At 42.9% G+C, this 25235-nt stretch overlaps 1 protein-coding gene across 1 annotated transcript in view; it reads left to right on the top strand.

The window, feature by feature from the left end:
- The window catches only part of NFKB1 (nuclear factor kappa B subunit 1), a 132928-nt gene that overhangs the window by 92165 nt on the left and 15528 nt on the right, over positions 1-25235 (top strand). Inside the window, exons 9-16 of the mRNA XM_008156643.3 lie at positions 283-387; positions 2355-2446; positions 4334-4472; positions 10988-11131; positions 12439-12528; positions 14522-14707; positions 15843-15984; positions 21435-21549. Of these exons, the coding sequence (XP_008154865.2) occupies positions 283-387; positions 2355-2446; positions 4334-4472; positions 10988-11131; positions 12439-12528; positions 14522-14707; positions 15843-15984; positions 21435-21549 (1013 nt within the window). The remainder of the gene's footprint in view (positions 1-282; positions 388-2354; positions 2447-4333; positions 4473-10987; positions 11132-12438; positions 12529-14521; positions 14708-15842; positions 15985-21434; positions 21550-25235) is intronic.

Raw genomic sequence — 25235 nt, 5'->3', positions numbered from 1 at the left:
AGTGGGAGAAACCGAGACTGCTTCTCTCGGCCTCCTCTATTTGGGTGGTAATGAATGACCCATACCCAAGAGTGCTCTGCGGACTTCAAAAGGCATTTTTGTTTTATTTGTATCCTTGTTAAAACAATATGAGTGAAAGCATCTATTTTAATTTTCATGTGGTTAATCTGTGCTAAGGGCAGGGTCCCTCATAAGAGATTGGCTTATGTGGATACCGTAAACCATGTTGTTTGTGGAGCTGAGGCTAAACCAGGATGGTTTTTGTTTTTCTCCTGTGGACAGAAGCCCCCAATGCGTCCAACTTGAAAATTGTACGAATGGACAGGACAGCTGGATGCGTAACTGGAGGGGAAGAGATTTATCTTCTCTGTGACAAGGTTCAAAAAGGTAAATATATGATGTGAAATATTTTGAGTGTGTTTGTGAGTCATTTTTTGACAGTGGATATCCCTTTAAAATGTACACATTTCACCTCTTCCAACTGTATCTGTATTTCTTTAAACCCAACCAATTCATTTAAAAATTTTCAACAGAAGTAAAGAGAAATTCTAAAATGATGGTAATCAGTGACATGTCAATGTTTTTATGCTTCAAAGTTTAGTATCTGAACTTAGTTAAACTAACAGAAATGAGAAATAGTCCATGCTTCAAACACACACACACACACACAAACACACAATAATGTTTGTGTCTATTACATCCTGTGCCATTGAGTCAGCTCTGACTCCCAGCCATCCTATGAATGAGTGATGTCCACAATGTCCTGTCCTCAACAGCCCTGCTTGGCTCCTGGAGATTCATGCCTGTGGCTTCTTTTATGGAGTCAATTCATCTCTTGTTTGTTCTTCCTCTTTTCCTGCTGCCGTCTGGCTTTCCAGCATTATTGTCTTTTTCAAAGAATCTGCCTTGTCATGATGTGCCCAAGTTGTGTTGTCATTTTTGCCTCCAGTAATATTTTAGGCTTAATTTGCTGGAAGACCCACTAGTCTCCCTAAAGTTTTGCATAGTATGAAGTTGTTTCTTTTGTTTACCTTACAGTGCTTTGTTTCAACACTGAGAGGGCTTCTCCAGCTACTAAAGAAAAGAAAGAATAAGGATGATAAGGAAATTCTCAGAGCAAATTTCCTTCATAATTTTGACTTTCAGAAAAGATTCTTGACATTAATCGTGTGAAATATAGTACAAGATTAATAAATTAGCAAAAGCTTACGGAGATTTTATTATTTTCTCAAACTTCACTCATGTTTAAAATAAAATGATTGAAAGTATAGTATAATAAAGATCTGCTCACTACAAAGTGAGGAGCGTTTTTAAAATAAGCAGATACACAACTGGAAATAGAGCCTCTAAATAAATGAATTGTGGCTTTAAAAAGAAGGAAATTCTCAGTTGAGGCTAAATGCTCTGAGGTAAAAGTCTGAAAAAATAAATCAGATTTTAAGGTAAATGTATATGTCTTTATAAAAAAAAATTTACACTTTCTCTGCTTATCCTGGTTGTCAACCTTTTTTAACCCATTCTTGTCAAGTAATACACATTTCCAGATTCCTGGACAAGCCAGGGAGATGCCAGCCTGAGTTACACTGTCATATTTCTGCAAAAGTAAAATCCATGACTGAAGTGTGAAATGTAGGCATTCTAAATTTAATCTGAAGGGACTTGATGAACTTAATATTTTTAACAATTTTCCAGTAAGGATTAATATAGTATTATAGTGAGGCAGTATAGGAGAATGTTTAATAGTAAAATATTTAAGTCAGAAACTATACTGTCTGTGTTCAAATCCTGGTTTCTCCATTTACTGCTATTCAACCTTGGATAAATTACTTAACCTCTCCAGACCCTAGTTTTTCTTCTGCAAAATAAAGATATTAATAGCACACCTATAAAATTATTGTGAGGATTAAATCAATTAATATATATATATATATATAAATCATTTAGAACTGTGTCTGCCATATAATAAATTTTATAAGTTAAATATTATTATGTAAATCTTTATTGAGTTGAACCACATTTCAGGATTCTGATATTCCTCACTATCCTTCCTCTTTCTCAGAAGTGGATTGGTTTAGAGATGGAGAAGTGGGAAGGTAAAAGATTGCATAAGAGAAAACAAATTGAATAGGTAAATCTGTCATTGTAAATGAAACCTGGAGCCCATTTCTATGGTAATGAATAAAAAATTCAGTGATTTATAAAAATTTTAAATTATTAAAAAGTCAATTTCATATTAATTACTTTCAAAAATTTAAGTTCACAGCAGGTAGAATCTTGAACCAACTTTTTTCCAGCATGTTTATAAATATAATTACACTATATGAAATTATACACCTGACTGTGCCTGTTTGCAGATGACATCCAGATTCGATTTTATGAAGAGGAGGAAAATGGTGGAATCTGGGAAGGATTTGGAGATTTTTCCCCGACAGACGTTCATAGACAAGTAAGTGGATGATGATGATAAGTTTACATTTTTGCCTTGTTAAAATTTACTATTTAGTTTCCATATATGAAAAAGGAAAAATTGTAAATATTTATTTAACTTTCATAAAAGACTACTATTTTTAAGATTCTTATAGGTCGTTCAGAAAAGGTATCTACCATAAATTTATGGGAAAGGTTCTATAATAAAACACCATAGACTGGGTGGATGAAACAACAGCAATTTATTTTCTCACAGTTCTGGAGGCTAGAAGTTCCAGATCAAGATTTGACAAGGTTGGTTTCTGGTGAGAGCTCTCCTCCTGGCTTACAGATGTCTGCCTTCTCGATATGTCCTCTCAGGGTAGAGAGAGTAAGCTCTCTGGTGTCTCTTCTTATAAGGACACTAATCAGGCCCTGCCCCTATGACCTCATTTAACCTTAATTTTATCCATAAAAGGCCTTATATCCCAGTGCAGCTACATTAGACATATGAATTTGGGGAAAATGGACACAATCAGTTCATAGCAGTGTTCTACTAGAATAATTATGGTGAAGCGTGCTGCAAGGGTATTCTAATAAAAAGCGTTGGAAGGAAGAGTCTTCTAGTTGAGGCTAATGTTATCATGTGTATATGACTAAGAGATGAAAATGCTAAATCCCACCCTAGCTGGTTTGGCTCAGCGGATTGAGTGTCAGTCTGTGGACTGAAGGGTCCTGGATTCGATTCCGGTCAAGGGCACATGACCAGGTTGCGAGCTCAATCCCCAGTAGGGGGTGTGCATGAGGCAGCCGATCAATGATTCCCTCTCATCATTGATGTTTCTATCTCTCTCTCCCTTTCCCTTCCTCTCTGTAATCAATAAAAATATATTTTAAAAAAGAAAAGAAAATGCTAAATCCCACCTTAATGATTACTCTGAGTGACTAAGGAATACTGTTTTCACACACACACACAAAAAGGACACTATCCAAATATCCATCAATAAGTGGCCAATTAAATAATGTTGTATCTATGTGATGGAATATTATGCAGTTAAAAGAATGAGTACTCTATGAACTAATATGAGAAGATCTCGAAGATACAACATTAAAACATTTTAAAAGATAAATATAAAACAAAGTGTGTATTTAAAAGATTCTGTGTTTATGTTTTCACATCCATAAAGAAACTCTGGAAGAACACAAAAGAAATTAATAAATTCTCTGTGTTTACCGCTGGGGAGTGGGAGTGGGTGGCAAGAAAACAGTAAGAATTGCCTGAACGGGGGATAGGAATGGCAAGAAGAAATTTCTGTGTATGCCATTATATACCTTTTTATATTTAAAAAAAAACAACAACTTTATTTCTATGAATATATTATAGTCAAAAAGTCAAACTTAAAAAAAAAATGTAAAAATGCCAGAGGTGTTTCAGAATGCCCTGCATATGCCCTGAGCCTTGGCCAGTCTCACCTCAAAATGAACCGACCCTGTGATGATGTCTTCCTTGAAGAGTTTAGTCACCGCTCTTCATCAACATGCCTGTAGGCTGATAATAGTGCCACCTTCCTCATCTCCCTCATCCCAAAACCAGTCTTTCTGATGTTGCCGCCAATAATCTTGGAAGCTTTTAAGGCTGATTTGAAAGAGGAGAAGGTGTACGCAGTGTATTTTTTTCACATGATTATTTACAAGTGAAGACATCTGAATTATTAGATAAATGAAATAATAAAGATTTATAATACATCGGCACAACCTTGCTTCAGTTTCGCAATGGCAATTTAGTTAAAATGAATGGGTATAGAATTCTGAGTTTGTAACTTTCTCTAGGGTACTGTATTTTCTTTTGTACACTAAACATTGAGCATAAGGAATGTATTTAATAAGTAGCATCCTAACATTTGGATCTTTGTATCCTATCCTGCAGTTTGCCATCGTCTTCAAAACACCAAAGTATAAAGACGTCAATATTACCAAACCAGCCTCCGTGTTCGTCCAACTTCGGAGGAAATCTGACTTAGAAACTAGCGAACCAAAACCTTTTCTGTACTACCCTGAAATCAAAGGTAACTTGGTTGTCTATACTCTGGCTCCTGTTTCAATAAGAGGACAAGCTTATTAGCAGATATCAATTAGTCACCTCCTTGCAACAACTTCCTAGTAACTGTCCCCTGGGTCCATGGTACTTATTTTTTAGAGAAGAGAGAAGTTAATATACTAAGTTGGGGTCATGGAATTAAGTCCAGCCTTTTAAAATAATGTTATCTTCTCCAAGCTTATATGAGATTTAGACCTTTGAGAATTTGCAACTATCATTTATTGAGGAATGCAGGGTTCAGGCAGCAGAGATGACAAGATAAGTCTCCCTGTGTCGGAGAGTCAGCCTCTCTACCCACAGGCCTCAGGCAGGTGACTAGAAGACTCAGCTCCCGTGCAGTGCAGAACTATAAGAAATGAATAAATCACCGTTCTTTTCCTCACGAAAGACACACCAAGGCGGGGACAGCATAGTCCCCTTAAAAAGTTAAGATGCGAATTAATTCTTTTTATAAGTTCCAAAAGTGAAGCGTCCACAAACACATGGACTGCTGAAGAAAGAGAGCCCTTGCTTCTAAAGCCACCCAGAAGAAGCCTTCTTCAAGGTCCTTAAAATTGGGGATGTCCTTCAGTATTTGGGCGTGAAAGGAAAAAGGGGAAGGGTTCCCTAGGCTTCGGAAACTTGAGGAGCTAAAACAATTTGTATTTGTTCAGAGAAAAGTGAGCGTTATGAGCACTGAGATGGACTCCTGAGGCCAAGGAAGGCAGGACAGGAAGGCCAGGGCCAGGCTCTGAAGTGCTAGGATCGGCAGCTAAAGAATTTTGTGTTGATTCTGGAGAGGGGAACGGCCTGGCCTGTTTGAATTTGGAATGATGGCCCTGACTTCTTTATATAAACACTGGGAAAACTATCTGGGCTGCAGTGAGTCAGAAGAGGAATGCAAAAATCCAATGGTGAGAAATGGTGAGATTATTAAAGGTATGAGTGCAAAGAATGAGAGGGGAAGGTGGATTTAAAAGGCAGTTCTGTGATGGTTGTCAAAAGGACCCAGATGCTGGTTGAGTAGGACGGGAGGGAATAATTCAGAAGTCATAGATGGTCCTAGGAAGTTATGTTGTTGCAAATGTCTAATAGGCCAGTTAAAAGAGAGGAGTGGAACTCGAGAGAGCTGGGTGGGAAATTCAGTATTGAGAATGCTCTCGGAATGAGTGTAACAGGTATTTGATTTCTTTTTCTGGTGCCCACCTACCCCTAAGGGGTCCATGGATAGAAATGTGCTTTAATATAATTAGCTTTGTTGTGGTCCTTATCTAGTATTTTACATATTGAAAACTGTGATTCTAAGAAGGGATCCAAAGACTTCACAGACTGCAAACTGGGCCACGGCACAAACAAAATTGGAAACCCCTGGACTAAAGGGAAGTGAGGCCCGAGGGGGAGTTTAGTACATGATTGCCACAGGGCACCAGGTGCTGGCCGAGGTTGGAAATCACGAAGGCACCTTAGTTAGCAACGATCCACATGTGTGTCGGATCCTGTGATAGTAACATGATGGGTGATTTTAAGGAGGACTTTCCTTTCCTAGACGTCATGTTGTGGCAGGAGCATTTAGATGCTTCCTGAGTTCTTGTTTCTTTTTCTGAGGTTGTGACCTCTCCACTGATGAGTCACATTTATAGTGCGTTCCGTGACTGGTGATTTGAAAACATTGTCAGCAGAGGAGCCCTTTCCCTTCACATGAGATTCCATGCACCATCCCAGTATATAAACCTGATAGGCTCTGGCAAAACAGAAGGTGGGTTTAAAAGGCAGTTCTGTGATGGTGTCAAGAGGACCCAGATGCTGGTTGAGTAGGACGGGAGGGAATAATTCAGAAGTCATAGATGATCCTAGGAAGTTACCTTGTTGCACTTTAGAATTTTGTGTTGATTCTGGAGAGGGGAACGGCCTGGCCTGTTTGAATTTGGAATGATGGCTCTGACTTCTTTATATAAACACTGGGAAAACTATCTGGGCAGCAGTGAGTCAGAAGAGGAATGCAAAAATCCAAGTGAGAAATGGTGAGATTATTAAAGGTATGAGTGCAAAGAATGAGAGGAGAAGGTGGGTTTAAAAGGCAGTTCTGTGATGGTGTCAAGAGGACCCAGATGCTGGTTGAGTAGGACGGGAGGGAATAATTCAGAAGTCATAGATCCCAGTATGTAAACCTGATAGGCTCTGCCCACTTCACCTTTCCCGGAAGCTCTCTAGCCGTTCTTCACTTCCCCACCCAGGAGCTGCCTGGGGTCTTCTGAATGCTTCAGTCTACGTAAAATTTCAAAGTCAAATTTTAAACATCCCTCTTTAAAAGTAGACAAATTTTCTTTTTACTTTCTGAGAAAAGAAAATAGATTTCTTGTCCTTAAATGTCTTCAAAATAGTGACAATCTTTCTAACACAGAAAATTGTGTTTAAAGGGGAAACCCAGATATGTATGAGCCTAGAAATATTAAAAGCTGAGCTTGGTTTCTAGGCTGCATGTCTCCCTTTCCCAGTGGTATAGGCATCAGAAGAATATGATACAGGAGGCACATGCACAGACTATTACTTTCATGGCTACCCTATCGTGGTGGGAGCTATCTGATGATGGTGGGCTTAGAGAAGAGATGGGGTGTCTGGAAAGTTCAAAATCCCACCCAAATGCTTCCAGCACTTACCTTCCAGGCTACCATTGACTAAAAGCTCCATGCAATACAAACAATAAGAGAAGAACCATCTGGCCCTGGCCGGTTTGGCTCAGTGGATAGAGCATCGGCCTGCAGACTGAAGGGTCTCAGGTTAAGTTCCGGTCAAGGGCATGTAGCTCCATTGCAGGCTCAATCCCTGGGCCCTGGTTGGGGAACCGCATGAAGCAACCAATCAAGGTGTCTCTCTCACATTGATGTTTCTCTCTGTGTCCCTCCCCCTCCTTCCACTCTCTCTAAGAATCATTGGGAAAATATCCTCAGGTGAGGATTAACAAAACAAAATTGTTTTTAAAAGAACAATCTAGAAAAATAAGAGTTAGCAGTTGAGCTCCACAAAAAGAAGGACCAACAGACATTGAGTCATTGTGAGATAAGAACTTTATATTGAAGATAAATTACCTTAGCCTATAAAACCTTCTGGATTATAAAATCCCAAAGTGAAATAATCACAAGGAGAACCAGTCACACCAGGCATATGACTAGTCAGAAAAATAGCAGGCCAATTCACATAAGAGTAAGTGTATGAACATGATCCAAACTAGGCAACCCATTTCTCAGAAGTCATTGTACACACTTTCCACTGCCCCATCCCCTGCAGTCACTCCCTATCTCATAGTCTACATTTATATTCTTCATTATTTTTATCAGTATATAAAATTGTCTTCTCCACTAATTTATGTGTCTGTTGTCTTCTTCCTACCTTCAGCAAGAGAAATACTCTTTGGGTCACAGATTTGGCTTTTCGTGTTAATTGCTACACCTCTAGCATCTAGAACAGTATGTGTCACATAATAGATGCTCATTAAATACCTGAGAGCTGACTTATTGATTGATCATCCAAGCTTCCAACCTCATCCAAAAGGCTAATAATTTGTTGAATGCCATCACGTAGGAGATTAGATAAAGAAATATAACATATTCTTCTCATTATTCAGAATCATCCAGCCCTGAACTCTGCATCCTCTATGGTCATTGGCATGGTACTTCATAAAAACTCCATGGAGATGTTTGAGTCCAGGGGAGACAGTTAAAATAATCAAGAGATGGATGATTGGCAAGGGCAAAAAATAGGTGAGGAACAGCTATGCAAAAGCAAAGAAAGACCATGTGACTTTTCAGTCTGAAAAGATGGAGATTAGGAAGAAACAATATAATCTTTAAATTATATGTTTATGTTAAATTATGTTTCCCAACAAAAAGCAGCTCACTAAAATGAAAAGCTCACTAGACTTTGGACCTGATCTTCACTCTGCCCTGACCTCAAACAGGTCCCTTAATCATCTTAGCTTTGGTTCCTCTACTGTAAAAGAAGGGCTTATAGTGAGTGGCTTTCTAGACTTAGGTCCCTTCTAGAATTAGCTCCCTTCTAGAATTAGGTTGATGCCTCATCATGCATCCCATGGTGCCACTGTCAAAGGCAGACCACAAGGATACATGAGCCCAGTGTGAAAATCTTCATGTAATCTTCAGTTCCATGGACATTTAGACTGTAGATTTTTTTAATTAAAAAGCTTGTCACATGGAATTTTTCTGTATCAATTTCTTGTTGTTGAAATTTTAGTGGCTGTAGGGTAAATATTTTTTTAAGTTGACCCTTAAAATTTTAGAGTGAAATATAACCAGTGGACATCTGCTTTATAAGTCAAAAGAAATACATAGCAAATACAAAGTGATCTCTGTGCTAAGAAGCACATCAGTAGATATCATTTATTTCTAAAGATGAATAAGTTGCCTGTGTCCCTGTCGTGGTTCATATTCCTAATGAAATAGTATTCTCTGCGAGTGCAACAGTTTATAGGATGAGTAAATAAGTATAACGACTAGTTATCGTACAACTGGTGGAAAATGTGACAAGTCTGTCCAAACCGTTTGGTAAGGAAATCGTTGGTGTTTCTCACTTTGGGGTCATCTCTTTCTGTGGAAGCACCGTTTCTTCAGAGTTGACCCTCCTTGGCTTTTTTCTTCCTCACAAGCCTGGACATGACCAGTTTTTAAACGATGATTTCCTAAGTGCGCTTTGCTACCCTACTTCCCCCTGCTTCCGCTTTCATCTGCACTCAGATGATCGGGAGAACATCAGTAAACAGCAGCATTCTTTCTAACCCTGAGATGACGGAAACAGCTGCAGGATTAGAAAGAAGGGAAGATATTTCTGAACATAAACAGAGACCACAACTGGCATTGAAAAATCAGAACTAGGACAATTGGCTGATGATGGGGGAAAGGATACCATATTGACTGTCTATTCCATGTAAACAAAAATCTTTTTTCTTTTTAATTCCTTCAGCCCGAAAGAGAGAGGGAGGGAAAAAATTAATAGTAGGAAAATCACAGAAGAGAAAGGGAAACAGAAAGAAGAAACAAGAATGGAACAATAGACCACAAAGGCAGTGCCAGGACTCGGGGCAGTGGGGCTGGTGAGAAGCACTGATAGTGAGAAGAGAAAGAAAAATAGAGCAACTGCATGAGGACTGAGGGGAAGGTCTAACGAGGACCTAGACCTGGACAGTCACTATCCTGTAGTCCAGCAGTGGTCACAGACCTTTAGCCTTCTATATCTCACCCATCGCCCCAAGGGCGACACACCCCTCCTCCATTGTACTTTTGGGCTCCACCTATTTTCATTGCCATGGTAACCAAGGAACAGTCCCCGTCAGCTTATGTCTGCACTGTCTCTGTCTCTCACTTGGACTCTATTATTATTGATTTTAGAGAAAGGAAGGAAGAGAGAAAGAGAGAGAAACATCAATGTGAGAGAGAAACATCCATCGGTTGCCTCCCACACATGCCCCGACTGGGGATCAAACCCACAACCTGGGTATGTGCCCTGCCGCCTTTTGGTGTATGTGACGATGCTCCAACCAACCGAACCACACCTGTCAGGGCTTACTTTGACTCATTTATTTTGTCTGATATACCAGTGACAGATGAATTTCCTCCAATACCAGCGCCACACATCATTCCCCCGTTCAAAATCATTGGCTGGCTCTCCTGCCTGTAAGTTAAACCCCTTCAGTTCACCCTCAGAGTGCTCCGCAGTGTGGTCCCAATCAGGGCTGTCTCTCAAGAATTCCTCATATTAAACTTTTACTTCAGCTAAACTGCCCTACTGCTGCCCTCGTAAATACACGGTGCACACTCTCCCTTCATTACTCACCCTCTGTATCCTCTTCCCAGAACACCCTTCTGTTGCCCTCTCCTGACATAAAGTTGATTCTAGGAGACTTCTGAATTTTCCAGCCCACTGGCTCTTCCCCGGGGCCCTTCCTTGAACTCCTGGAACATTGGTTTGCACCATGCATTCAACATGTATCGCATCGTAGTGCTGTCTCTCTAAGTTTTCCCCCTGAGGCCTTAGCATCCTATCAGGGGGTTCTTGACAGCAAAGACATTATATCCTACTTCTCTGTATGCCCAAAACTTATCTCATGGGACATACATGAGTTAGCTGGTTAGCCAGAGCTGTTCTGTATGACCAAGTGAAAATGCTCAATAATGTTTTTCTTATTCAGTATCTGAATCTTTGATGGACAATTTAGTGTCTCACTAATCTGTATGGCCTCGGAGACCTAAGAGACTGTTGCAGAGGGGATTTGGGTGTGTACTGCTCTGTGGTCTCTCTCAGGCTGGTTCTCAGTCTTCTTATCACTGGAATAAACATACTGCTTCTTGAAATTTGGCATCTCTTCCTCCTTGGGTGCTTTCTGTTTCCCTTTAAGATGTTTAAAAATACCATTAGGATCAATATTCTTTCTGTGGCTAGTAGTGGAACTGCATCACTTTTTTTCTCCTTTGGTTTCTCTTCCTTTAACGACAGATAAAGAGGAAGTGCAGAGGAAGCGGCAGAAGCTCATGCCCAATTTTTCGGACAGTTTCGGAGGTGGTGGCGGTGCCGGGGCTGGAGGTGGAGGCATGTACGGCAGTGGCGGTGGAGGAGGGGGCGCTGGAACTACCGGTCCAGGTACAAACCAGGTCTATCCTTTCTAAAGCTTTTTCACGTAGGAGAGGGGATAATTTTCTTTCTCTGTATTTCCCAGCTTGTCTGTGGGTGGAGTGACATTATTGAGTGTGATACATTAAATTACAATTTCCCAACAAATATAACTTTTTCAAAGAAGTGCCATTGCATTTTACAACATGTAGATAATAGTAAAAACTCTAAAAAGAAGAAAAAGTCACCCAAATCCAGTTAGCCAAAAAAGAACTCTGTTAACATTTTTGTATAGTCCCTCTTCTTCTTCTTTCCTTTTTTTTTTTTTTTTTTTTTTTTTTTTTTTTTTTGTCATAGTTGTTTGGGTATTCTTTGGAAACACTGAAAATTATAGAAAGTCTCAAAATACATAAAATCCTACTATCCAAGGTATGACTTCTAATATTTTCTGTTCCTAGATTATAGTCTATATTTATGCATTTTCCCAAATACAGCTGTGTATATCCTTATTATGCACTGTATTTTAATCCATTTACTTGTATTATCTCTTTATTATCATCACATCATGAGTATATGTAGAGAATCCTTATGCTGCTTTTCTCTAATGGGTTTCCATAAGCATTTCCCCAAGGTAATATCAACTTCACAGAAGCATATTTTTAAGCATCAGTTTAATGACAGTAATAGTTCATCAAGTGAACAAACCATAACATAACTTTCTTGACTATTGTCACCTCTTTCTATGTAAAATGTTATACTGAACTCTTCTATCCACATTGCTTTTCTTTTATTGCAGATTTTGTAAAGATTAGATTCTTTGAAGTAAAATCACTAGGTCAGAGAGTATAGCGTCTAAGACCAGCTGCTTTCCCAAAGACTTTTACCAGTTTATGCTTCTACCAAAAATGCATGAGAATAAACAGATAGCCGTGCTTCTTTTGAGAAGTCAGTATATTTTTCTGTATTTTGTTTGGTTCAGTGCTCTCCTCCAGAGGCTATTTTCATGTCTTCTGTGTCGGCAAGTCTGCCTCTGGGTGGTGACCACTCATCGTTAGCCTCTCTCCTGCACGGGTGAGGGAGGTTTTCTCCAGCCTGTGCTGCCCTGAGCCTGGGCACTGCCTGACCTGCCCAGGTATCAATTTGCCAGAATGGAACTCTGATCATCCATGACCCCCATGATGCTTCTTGCTAACTCTCAACAGAAGCACTGTGTCAGTCAGGCAAATGCCCTCCCACACCCAAGCCTGTGCTCACCTGGATGGGGGACATTGAGGTTGCTGAGTCTTTGTAAAAAAACATAACTCATGAGGGCTCCTTTGTTTTACTTGCCATTTCAGGGTATGGCTTCCCCCACTATGGATTTCCAACATACAGTGGAATTACCTTCCACCCTGGAACCACCAAATCTAATGCTGGGATGAAGCATGGTAAGTAAGACTTTTTTTTTTTTAATACTGTGGAAGGAAGAAAAAACTTAATGCCAAACAGGATTTTTATCCTTTTCTATTATTATTTATCACAACAGCATTATCATCTTGAAAAAAATGATGAATGCAAATAAGCTAAGAAGATGCTTTTCCAAAAATATTTTTATTTCCTGAGGAAAATTCTACTCCTGATGCTATGTTTATACTTATGTATTTACTTTGTAAGTGGCATGAATGGGGGGAAGAAAAGGACATTAAAAAGGGACATCTAGAGACTTGACTATCTATAATAAAAGGGTAATATGCTAATTAGACCAGACAGCCAAACAACCTTCCGGACGTCCTTCCAGACTACCTTCCAGATGAAATCGTGGGGGCCAAGGCAGAGGAAGCCGCCGCAGCGGGCAGGTGGCCAAGGCAAAGGCAGTTAGGGGCGATCAAGCAGGCAGGCGAGCAGCTAGGGGCAATCAGGCAGGCAGGCAAGCAGTTAGGGGCAATTAGGCAGGCAGGAGAGCAGTTAGGGTGATCAGGCAGGCAGGCAAGTGGTTAGGGGCGATCAGGCATGCAGGCAGAGTGGTTAGGGGTGATCAGGCAGGCAGGCAGGCAGGTGAGTGGTTAGGAGCCAGTGGTCCCGGATTGTGAGAAGGTGCAGGCCAGGCTGAGGGACCCCCTCCTATAGTCCTATATAATAAAAGCCTAATATGCAAATCAACTGAATGGCAGAACGACCGGCCACTGTGACATGCATTGACCACCAGGGGGAGGACGCTCAATGCAGGAGCTGCCCCCTGGTGGTCAGTGTGCTCCCACAGGGGGAGCACCGCTCAGCCAGAAGCTGGGCTCATGGCTGGTGAGCGCAGCGGTGATGGCAGGAGCCTCTCTCGCCTCCGCCGCAGCGCTAAGGAGCAGTGAGCCAGCCGAGCGGTAAGGAGCAGTGAGCAGGCGGGTGGTAAGGAGCAAGGGGTCCCAGACTGCGAGAGGGTACAGGCCGGGCTGAGGGACCTCCCCTCCAAGTGCATGAATTTTGTGCACCGGACCTCTAGTTCAAACATAAAAAAGCATCAAACTTAGCTATTCTGTTTTTGTTTTTTCCCCAAACATACTTTTGTAGACATTGTGAATTTTATAGGGATGGTCTTTTCCCATCAAATGCTTCCCCTAATCAGCAGCTGTCACACCATGCATTCATAGTTTATGTTACATGTCTATTCTACTGCACCCATTGAAGACATAATACAATGAAGTCTTCCCTTCTCTGCATGCTGCTTTAACATGTTGTAAGTAATCTTCATGATTGCTCTGTAAGGAAAATATTAGCATCTCCATTTAACAGTCAGAGAACAGGTTGGGAAGTGTTTATTCACTCACTGAAAGACATATCTGTTAGTGGCAGAACCAGGATTTGAACCAGGTCTGCCCATAAAACATAGGTGCTCTGTCATTGGGCCTGTCAGACAACATAGTTGGACCATAAAGAGCAGGATCCGAAATGATGCACTGGGTCACTCCCACACTGAAGAATGTGAATTGAGATCACATCTTTACAACTTACTTGGTTAATTTAGCAATAGGAAAGAAATAAGTCCTCTACTTTAAAGAACTTTAAAAATTCTACTTTCCTACTACAATTCCTAGAAGAGCTTTATTTCATTTTGTCCCTTAAAAATAAACAGAAGAGATGTAAGTTTTTAGAAGTGCAAAAAAATGGGTTTTAACATCTTAAAAGTTCTCATCACAAGAAAAAAACATTTGTAACTGTGTATGCTGACAGATGTTAACTAGATTTATTGTAATGATCATTTTGCAATATATGCAAATATCAAATCATTATACTGTAAAATGTTTTAGAAGAGTTTAAAATAGCTACAAAGCATGTTACTTATGACCATTTTAAAAAGTATTTTAAATTATCTGACCTCCATTGAAATAGTGAATTATAATTTAACAAATAGATCTTATTGAGAAAAAGTCAGTGTTTTTTCTTTTGTTTTAGGAATCATGGACACCTCATCTAAAATTGACCCTGAAGGTTATGACGAGAGTGATGGCAGAGGGGCTGTACGTCTCTCTGGGAAAGTCACTGAAACCACAGAACCAGATAAGGGGTCGGGCCAGAGGGACGAAGAGGGTACTCTGACATATCCAGTGGGAGTACAGAAAGAGAATTCTGGGTTTCAGGGTAAGTGAGCACGCAGATGATTACACTGCATGATGGGTGAGGGGATGAGTTGGTGCGAGGTGTAAAGGTTGTTTCTAGAAAACATTTTTTTTGTTGTTGTTAATGTAAAGATGACATAGCCATGTCTAGTTCAGTGTGCTCTCCAGAGTCCTGTGTGCCTTTTGAAAAGCACCTGTCAGGTCATTGTACTCACACTGGGATGTCCGTTTTCCCAGTGTTGTCTTTGACTAGATAAAGTACTGAAATTTACATATGCATTCTCCAGTCATAATCATGCAGGTTTAGAGTATCTGAGACAGAACCTAATTCATTTCTACCACAGATAATGGAGACAAGTAGTTTCTATAAGTTTAATAGTCTCTCCCCTCTAGATTCTAGCTTGACTGTCATACTAAAGTGGAACTTTGCCTCAACATAAGAACTTGTCCTTTTACCCTGATGCCCTGTTGAAGAATCAGGATTAGGAGGGACAGTGTACTTTTGTGTGTATTTTGAACCAATGATCATTAGAGTCTATGTCAGGATTCTAGGTCATCCCAGATTATACTCATAAAGTAAAGGGAAAGACTTGGGGGCCACATATGATCTCTATCACATTTTTTACACCCCTTTAAAAATGAACCAAGCCCTTCTTAACTAGGGGCCATATAAGAACAGGCCACGCCCAGGATTTGCCCCCACGGGCCACAATGTGCCTTCCCTGACCTTCAGGAAGAAACTGTACAAAACACCAATGGCTCCTGGAAAATCTCTCTGTGTATGGCAGGGACTGTGGTTTTTGACACTTGCCCAACGAGCGAGTTGCTTAGGAGTCCAGTGGAGGATCGATTATTTCACCAGGAGATTAAGTATTTATAATGATGGCCAAATCCAATCAACTTCATTTGAAGATTGATTGTTCCTCTTTAAATAACAGACATCTCTAAACTTCTTTCTGCCTAACAAACTGTTGATAGATTTTTCAGACCAGCCTCTGTATGTGCCAGTGAGCCAGTGTCCAATTGTGCTTTTTCTAGTGAATACAACCCAGAAGCACTGAAAGGAGCATTGGTGCTGATGGTTTTGACCTCAAGCATGCCAGACCTGTAGAGCAAGTATAGGAAACTCAGTTGTGATTTTGGTCATTGCCTTGCAGATAACCTCTTTCTGGAGAAGGCTCTGGAGCTCGCCAAGCGGCATGCCAATGCCCTGTTTGACTACGCGGTGACAGGAGATGTGAAGATGCTGTTGGCTGTCCAGCGCCATCTCACTGCAGTGCAGGATGAGAATGGGGACTGGTAAGTCCAGACTTCTGTGTACAAGGTTTGTTTTAGGGCAGGGAAGAAAGCTAATCAAGGTATGCATGCTGGCTAGAGAAAAGGAGGATTGAGCAAAATGACTGGATCCTATAACTGGAATACTGTCTTTCAAGGAAAAGAATGTGTCAGTAAGGTTGAGTGGCATGATTCACTTTTCCTGCCTTGTGGCTCTCACCTCCTGGACTCTAGAATCACTGGAATACTCACCTAAGAGTACAGCATTCTGGACAAGGAAACTAAATTGTGTGTGTGTGTGTGTGTGTGTGTGTGTGTGTGTGTGTGTATCGGGGGGAGTGGGGCAGTACTTTTTTAAGAGCCTTGCTTTATTTATGGAAATAAAATTTGGAATAATATTTAGTAAATATATATGAAGAGTAATAATATTTGCTTTAATATCATTTGCTTTGGAATCCTAATATATAAAAACCCTGGGTCTGTCACATCCGCAATGACCGGAGGCTCGACCAACCAGAAGTCAGTCCTGCAGTCAGCACTGGGTTGCCTTGGTGACCCAGCACTGACTGCTATGGCTGCAGGAACAGTGACCCAGCACTGACTGCTGAGGGGGCTGCGAATCAGGCCCAGAGAGAGGCCTAAAGAGAGAAGCAGGCAGCTGCCTCTGTGGCAGCTGTTGATCAGCACTTGCCTCTCTCTTTCTTTCCTGGCCTGGTCAGCAGCTGCACCTCCATTTCTCTCCAGGCCTCCACCAGGGCTGCTGATCAGCCCCACCTTTCTGATCAGGCCCTGTTGATAGGCCCAGAGGCGCTGACTGGCATAAAAACTGACCAATCAGAACCAAATCTAGGTCAACTGTGAGGAGCCAATGGCTGCCTAGGAGGTGAAGCTTTTGACGCTGACTGGCCTAGAAACTGACCAATCAGAACCAAATCTGGGTCAACTGTGAGGAGCCAATGGCTGCCTAGGAGGTGAAGCTTTTGACGCTGACTGGCCTAGAAACCGACCAATCAGAACCAAATCTGTGTGAACTGAGAGGAACCAATGGCTGCCTAGGAGGCAGAGCTTTTGATGCTGACTGGCATAGAAAACAACCAATCATAACCAAATTGGCTGGCAGAGGAGGGAAGTTGGGGGCAAGATCAGGCCAGCAGGGGAGGGCAGTTGGGGGCAAGATCAGGCCACCAGGGGAGAGCAGTTGGAGAAGAGATCAGGTCGACAGGGGAGGGCCATTGAGGGTGAGATCAGGCCAGCAGGGGAGGGCAGTTGGGGGTCATCAGGCCGGCAGGGGAGGGCAGTTGGGGGCGACCAGGCCGGCAGAGGAAGGCAGTTGTGGGGGGACCAGGCTTGCAGGGGAGGGCAGTTGGGGGTGAGATCAGGCTGGCAGGGGAGGGCACTTGGGGGCAATCAGGCTGGCAGGGGAGGGCAGTTGGGGGTGATAAGGCTGACAGGGGAGCAGTTAGGTGTTAATCAGGCCAGCAGGGGAGAAGTTAGGGGGTGATCAGGCTGGCAGGCAGAAGCGGTTAGAGGCAATCAGGCAGGCAGGCAGGTGAGCAGTTAGGAGCCAGCAGTACTGGATTGTGACAGGGATGTCCAACTGCCGGCAGTCGGATATCCCCCGAGGGGTCCCAGATTAGAGAGGGTGCAGGCTGGGCTGAGGGACACCACCCCCCAGTGCACGAATTTCATGCACCAGACCTCTAGTAATCCTATCTAATAATAGAGTAACATGTAAATTACCATCACTCCGCTACGCCCACGATTGGGCGGCGGGAGGCTGGGGGGCGGGACTCGGGGTGGCCTATCCGGTCATTGAGAGGCACGGATCTGCTGCCACTGAGGGGGGCTACCCTGCTGTTGAGAGGCGCAGGGGGCGAGACTCCCACCCCCTGCGCCTCTCAACAGCAGGGTAGCCCCCCTCAGCGGTCGTGGACCATCAAAAGTGGGGGAGCTGGGTGCCTGTCTGCTCCGGCACCAGGCCTTTCAGAAGCTTCTGCCGCACCGGAGGCTTCTGAAAGGCCTGGTGCACCAGCAGACAGGCACCCAGCTCTACCGCGAAAAGCGAAAGCGTGTAGGGGACCCTACTGGGCCTCTAGTATAATAATAAAATGTAGTCCTACCAAATCTCTAAAGCACTTGTTATCCCAACAGTATATTTATAATGATACTCAAGAGAAAGCCCAATAAAGACATCACATCCTATGATCATACCACTCTGAGCACTCCTGATCTTGTCTGATCTGGGAAGCTTAAGCAGGGTGAGGCCTGGCTAGTACTTACTGCAGTGCAGGATGAGAATGGGGACTGGTAAGTCCAGACTTCTGTGTACAAGGTTTGTTTTAGGGCAGGGAAGACAGCCAAGAAATTCTGGGTGCTGTAGTCTTTAAAAAAAAAAAAAGACAGCATAACAGCAAAATGATTAAGACGCAAATGTCATTCTTTCCTGGTTACTGGTTCCTTCTCTACTGCCTCTGTTAATGGTCACCAGTCTGTGACTGGCTCGGGCTCATGACCGCTCTAACCCACATTGCTCGGGAGTCTAACATTCCCAACACCATGCCTCCCATTCCTGCTGTGACTGGGCTTGTATGTGCAGAGCCACCTGGCTTCTTTCTAAAACGGTTCTCTTCGTCCTCTCACTGAGACTTCTAAAATGATCTCAGCAGCCTATAAAAATAACAAGACAGCAGCCCTCAGATTCAAATCAAATGCCTTATCTAAAGCCTTCCCAAAATAGTGTTGACAGTGAAATCCTTTTCTGTGAAAGGGCTCTTGAGTGCTGCGTTTTAAACCTCCGCTTAAAAACCGAACCCAGTGCTTTAGGAAAGTGCCAATCTCAGGTTTTCAGAGACCTTTGTTCTCATTCCTTGCAGCGTAACCAAGGATGTGGTATAACCACTGGCCTTGTTATACAGTATGAGAGGAGCCGGTGCACCCTTCTTTGTGTAATGCCATGAGCAGCAGAATGTTTTTCAACTGGGTTAAGTTCTCCGATTAGCACTCAATAGCGTTTAACCACAAGAGAAAGCAGTGAGCCAAGGCAGGACAGCAGCATTTTCAGTGACATTGTTAGGGACCTGCTGAACTGATGAGCCTAAGAAAGATGAGCACATACCAGTTAAAAAGAGACCGCTGGTGTGAGAAGGAGGATTGTGGGAAGGGTACAAGGCGCATGCATTGAAGTGGGTGCATTGAGGGGGAGGCAGACACACGTGTAAGGACTCCGGGTATCTATGGAGGCGCTGAGGAGGTGGCCTTCCCTGCCCAAGCAGGAAATCAAGACTTAGGGTCCCCTCCAAGGACCCCAGACATACCCATGTAAGCAGGCTCTCAGGGGCTTGACAGAGCCAGAGGCCAGAGGGCTGAGACTTGGGGAGACCAAAGAGGAGTCCCCAAAGGAATGTAGACAAGGGATACCTTTTGGCCTTCAGAGCTTAGGTCTCTTGTTTTCACTGAGCTTGTCATATGCAGCTAACAATCTGAATCCTGTGGCTATTAGTCATCACAGAAAATACAATAAAGACACAAAGTAATAAAAACTTCTGGTATTGGGGAAATTCCCATGAGGGTGTGAGGATTTGGGGAGGAAGGGGAAGTTACTTCTGCTGTGAAGTGCTGAGCTGCACATGGAAAATTTTAGGCCGTTTTTGAAGTGTGGCCTTTTTCTTGGTATGTGTGCATCATGTCTGCGTCAGACTTCAGGCCTTTTTCAGAAGTCTCCCTCCAGCCTCTCATTTCAAGAGACAATAGTGAAACTCTGAAACCATTCATTGAAAAAAATCTCTCCCAAGTAATGGAGTCACACTTCGTTTTTGAGGCCCTCCTGTGCCAATGTCACTCCTAAGGCTGATACCCTTGCTATTGCTAAGAAAAAGGCCTGGGTGAAATGACACCTATTATCTTTATATTAGAGCAGATCCAGTCGGTGCCTCAAACCACAGACGTACTGCCACCGGGTGACACTTTGAGTGTGCTCTGCATCAGTCTGCCCACACTCTAGCGTATTCATCCTCTTCGATGTTCACCTACAACCCTTCAGAGCAATGCGCACGCGCCCCTAAAACAGGATTAAGAGATGACATTGGCGCAAGACTGACCTGAGCTTAAATCCCAGCTTCACCACTCTAGCTCTGTGACCCAGGTTGAATTGTTATACCTATGAGTCTCCGTTTCATCATCTAAAAAATGGGGATAATATTACCTATCTCGTCCGATTGTTGTTACGATAAAGGAGATAATGTCTGTCAGGTGTTTAGCAGTCTGGTAAATAGATTCTCTAAACAAAACAGTAGCCACTTTTATTGTTGTTATCAAATTAATTTTAATAATACTTGTTTTTTTTAACAATTAAAAGAAAATGGAGTGATGCTTGGCAACTGCCAACATTTTTTACCTTGTTCATGTAAGCTCCTAGGTTTCCTCTGTCATCCTTATTATAGTGCCTAAGCTATAAGGCTGTGCCCGGCCTGACAGGCTGACCCAGAGAGAACCGGCCTCCGAGGCCGGAGAGGGAGAGCCATGTAGAGAAAATTGTAGTTGTGCAGCCAAGTGGTAAACTCGAGAGGAGACAACTCTCTCTGCCTTGGAAGCTGGGGAGGTCTTCTCCAAGGAGGTCTTCTCCACTTTGAAGTGGAGTAGGAGATGGAGAGGCACCGTCCACGCAGAGAAGAGAGGAGCAAAACCATTTCAGGCCAAGGGAGTATCTGCGAGGGAGAAACACATTTGAGTGTTCCTTCAAAAGTTTGGGAAGGTTGTGTATTGATTGACCTATTGACCAGGAGGTCACGGTTTGATTCCCGGTCAGGGCACATGCCTGGGTTGTGGGCTCAATCCCATGTGGGGCGTGCAGGAGGCAGCTGATCAATGATTGTCATCATTGATGTTTCTATCTCTCTTTCCCTCTCCCTTCCTCTCTGAAATCAATGAAAATCTTTTTTCTTTTTTTTTTTAAGTTTGCCTCAAGAGTCTTCTACTCATTAAAAGCCTGACTTCATTTTCCCCTCTTAGGATTTCAGATCTTAAAAGCCACCACAGTGTACTTTGCAGGATGGCAGGGCAAGGTGAGGTAGCTACATTTTCTGAACAGATCCAAGTTCAGGCACCTTACGTGCATTGTCTACCTGTCAGGGAAAGTTAGAGGAGAAAGTGCCCTGAAGCCATAGCACAGGGGCAGAGTGGGGATTTGAACTCAGCTCTCTGCCTCGAAGCCCAGGTGCCTTTCCGCCTCAGGGGAGTATCAAACCTGGAAGCCCCCAGAGACAAGGCAGGCACCGTTAGTGAGTGTGGGAGCCCTGGGTAGGCAGAAGAGCACCCCCACCTCAGACTCAGACATGCTACCGATTCAGAACGTTTGGGAGCTAAAGAAAACTAGGTATGAGAGCCAGATGCAGTCTCCAAGTCTAATCATATCTTGGAAATCTTTTTTTTTCCCATTTACATTTTAGCTGATTGTTGCCATTATATTTTTGTTCCAGTGTCTTACACTTAGCAATCATCCACCTGCATGCTCAGCTTGTGAGGGATCTGCTGGAAGTCACGTCTGGTTTGGTTTTGGATGACATTATCAACATGAGGAATGACCTCTACCAGGTAAGCAGAACTATCAGGGATTCAAATGAAAAAGCTATGGTTTGTATATCCGTGCGCACGTGTGTGTGTGTGTGTGTGTGTGTGTGTGTGTGTGTGTGTGTGTGGTGTGTGTTATTTCTAATAATGTTAGCAGTAGCGAAACATACAACAAAACATTTTTGCAGGTAAGATCCTCAAAGCCTATCACTCAGGAATGTTCTTTAATGAATTAGGATGCTTTGATCTGGTGTACTAGCAATCACCCCACAGTGAAAGGTCGCAGCTGCTGCAGGAAGGTGAACTTTAAACTTTAGAAGCCATCAAAGAGTCCATCCATTTTAGAGGGAGAACCTAGCATAAATGCATCACGTCTGTCAAGAAAAATAAAATTGAAAAAGATTAAGCTTGCAAAGCCAATAGTTCGCGAGAATTTTGAAGTCTGCTGAAACACATTTTGACAACCCTTAAATTACATGTATATCAAACAAAAGGTGCTGATGCCATCAGAATACAAAAAGATGAAAAGGCTGCCTGAGGAAGAAAAAATGTCTTTCAAAAACAGAAAGACAGCTCAAAGTGGGCTCAGAAGCCACATGAGGAACTCCGTTAGAGAGGCCTTCAGAGCTGCAGAGAGCGGTTAGGTGGAGCCTCCTGAGGCTGCCTGCTGAGCGCATGCACATGTCAGCGAGGAATGAGTAAAACTGCTTGGGCAGAACCAAAGCCTGGGTGCTGGGTGCTGGGAGCCCCGAGACCTGGGCCAGCCTCCCTGGCTAAGGGACCTACGGACGCACTAGCATGGAGTGAGGGGGCTTCCACTTTCCAGGCTACCCCACCTCTCTCCCCTGGATGCTGTCCTGGCCCCACCAGGGTCTGTCCCAGTCTGTTGGTCTCACCCCTGCTCAGCTGTCCTGTTTCTTCCCTGCCTTCACTCAACCCACAGTGACTACCCAGTCCTTGGCCTAGATGGTGTGCTGGGATGCCTGAGTCAAGCATCTCTCTCACACTGAAAATACAGACAGCGATCACATACAAGTATTTACATGTTAAAGGGCTAGTTGTCAATTTTTAAAGCAGATGATATGAATCCTTTTTATTTCCTCAAAGCAAATGTACTAAAATGTTTACTAGTACATGTAGCTGTCAATAGATTTTTACCTGTGAATAAGTGTTTCCTGAGAAGGCAAAACCACAAGTTCCCATTGGGTATAAGGCTTCTTCAGCTGCTGGGCTTCATGTCAAAGGACAAGTGAAGCTAGGGATTCCTCACTGACTCATGATATAAAATAACCAGGGTGAGGTCTAATTTCAGATACACTACATGTGAATGATGTCTTCTTCAATATCTTCCATACCACTTGAGGGTTGTTAGTATTTGGAAAGTCATTTGGCCATAAAGCTTGATTCGCTGAGGCTTTGGAATGCCTGTTCCTTTTCGCCATCCACTTGTGCAGGTCAAACTAGGTATCGGACGTTGTCACTTTGCGGTACTCCTTTCAAAGACTGCGAACTTCGCTGCCTGTAGGTCAGATTCAGGGAATGAGTTGCTTTTCTGTTTATAAATAGGACCTGCAAAGGACACAGTACAACAGCATCCGTAGTTGGGATTTATTATGTGCTAATCTCCTTACTCGATCATTTGGTTACATATATTGAGACTCCAGTGTGCTAGAGACAAAACCCTGAAACCACCACCTGTGGCACTTCTGAACCTTTTTTTTAAAAAAATGTATTTATTTCTTATTTTTTAATATATATTTTGTATTGTTGACAGTATTACAGATGTCCCCCATCCCCCCTCTCCTTTGCCCCACTCCACCCAGCCCCAGGCTTTCTCCACACTACTGTCTTTGTCTATGGGCTAGGCATGTATCCATACAAGTTCACATAATCTCCTCCCATTCCCCGTCCTTCCCCTCTGAGATCTGTCGTTCTACATCAAACTAAAAAGCTTCTACACAGCAAAATAAATCATCATCAAAATGAGAAGGGAACCCACTGTATAGAAGAACATATTCACCAATGACACATCTAATAAAGGGTTAATTTCCAAAATCTATAAACAACTCAATAAAAGGAAGACAAACAATCCAATTATAAAATGGGCAAAGGACCTGAATAGACACTTCTCCAAAGAGGGCATACAGATGGCTAAGTGACATGAAAAAATGCTCAACCTCACTAATCATCAGAGAGATACATATTAAAATGACAATGAGGTTATCACCTCACACCTGCCAGAATGGCTACCACCAATAAATCAACAAACAAGTGCTGGCAAGGGTGTGAAGAAAAAGGGACCCTACCAGTAAGTGCATTGCTGGTAGGAATGCACACTGGTGCAGCCACCATGGAAAACAGTATGGAGTTTCCTCAAATTAAAATTGAAACTGCCATTTGACCTAGTGATCCCACTTCTGAGCCTTCTGACTCGGGAACTCTCGAGAGAATACAGGCCTGTTTTTTCCCTCCCTTCCCACTACTTTAGTTAGTGGGCAAAGATTCTGGATCCCCTGTATGCTTTCTACATCTCACACACCCACCCAACAGCAACTTCGATTTGAGAGCTAGAAACCACTGAGACTTTGGACTCTTGCTTAGCTACTGTAAAAGTTCTCTATTAACTATTCTTGATGAGAAATTGAGCAATTCTCTAAGTAATTTGGATTATTTGGCAGTCATCTTAAACATTCTCCCAAAATACCTTTCTCTAATCTTAGTACATTTCTGTGGCCATCTGTCATGATCAAATCTCTCTCCCACCCACCCTCTAGAGACACACGCAGAATAATCCAAGTCCATAGAACTAAGGTTTTTCTGAAAATATTTCTGTAATCTATTCCCTTTCAACCCTACTTCCTCCCCGCTTCCTCTCACTCCAGTGTGTTTGATGTGGGTTGTTTTATTTGCATATGTTCCTATAAAACATTAGTGGGGATTTTTGTGCCTGTATTTTTTATGTTTTCAATTATGATAAATATCCTATCTAATAATAGACAAATATGCAAATTGACCATACCTCCGACATACCCACAAGCCATGCCCATAAGCCACACCCACCATCCAATCAGACTGAGTATGCAAATTAACCCAAACCAAGATGGCTACAGCCACAAAGAGCAAGGTTTCCTAGGTAACAGAGGTAGCCAAGCTTTCCGCCTGCCCTAGCCAGGCCTAAGCCTCCACTCAGGCTACAAAGTTTCAATTATAGAAGGTAAACAAACTCAAACAAATGGCGGCAGAATGGAGCTTGAGAGAGCAGGCCAGGGTTGCCGCTGGCAACAGGGGAAGCAAAGCTTTCCGAACACCCTGGCCAGGCCCACCTGCTTAAGGCAACAAAGTTTCAATTATAACCCCAACACAAATGGCTGCCTGCCTCGGAGGGAGCCCCAGGCTTGGCTCTGCTCCAGGCTACAAAGTTTCAATTGTAGAAGGAAAATAAACTCCAGATACCAGGGCCTCTGCTTGCGTTGCCAGGGGGCGTGGCCCGCCTGCAAACCACCACAGGCCCCTTGCTCAGGCCGCCCCACGCCGCAAGGAACCCCCACCTGATCCGGGACGCCCTTCAGGGCAAACCAGCTGGCCCCCACCCCTGTACCAGGCCTCTATCCTGTCTAATAAAAGAGTACTATGCAGATTGATCATCACTGCAACACACAATATAGCTGCCCCCATGTGGTCAAAGATCCTGCCCCCATGTGGACACAAGA

This window comes from Eptesicus fuscus, chromosome 2 (genome assembly GCF_027574615.1).
Source record: "Eptesicus fuscus isolate TK198812 chromosome 2, DD_ASM_mEF_20220401, whole genome shotgun sequence".
Lineage (NCBI taxonomy): Eukaryota > Metazoa > Chordata > Mammalia > Chiroptera > Vespertilionidae > Eptesicus > Eptesicus fuscus.
Note: the sequence above shows the minus strand (reverse complement) of the source record. Positions and strands in the feature narration are given on the sequence as shown.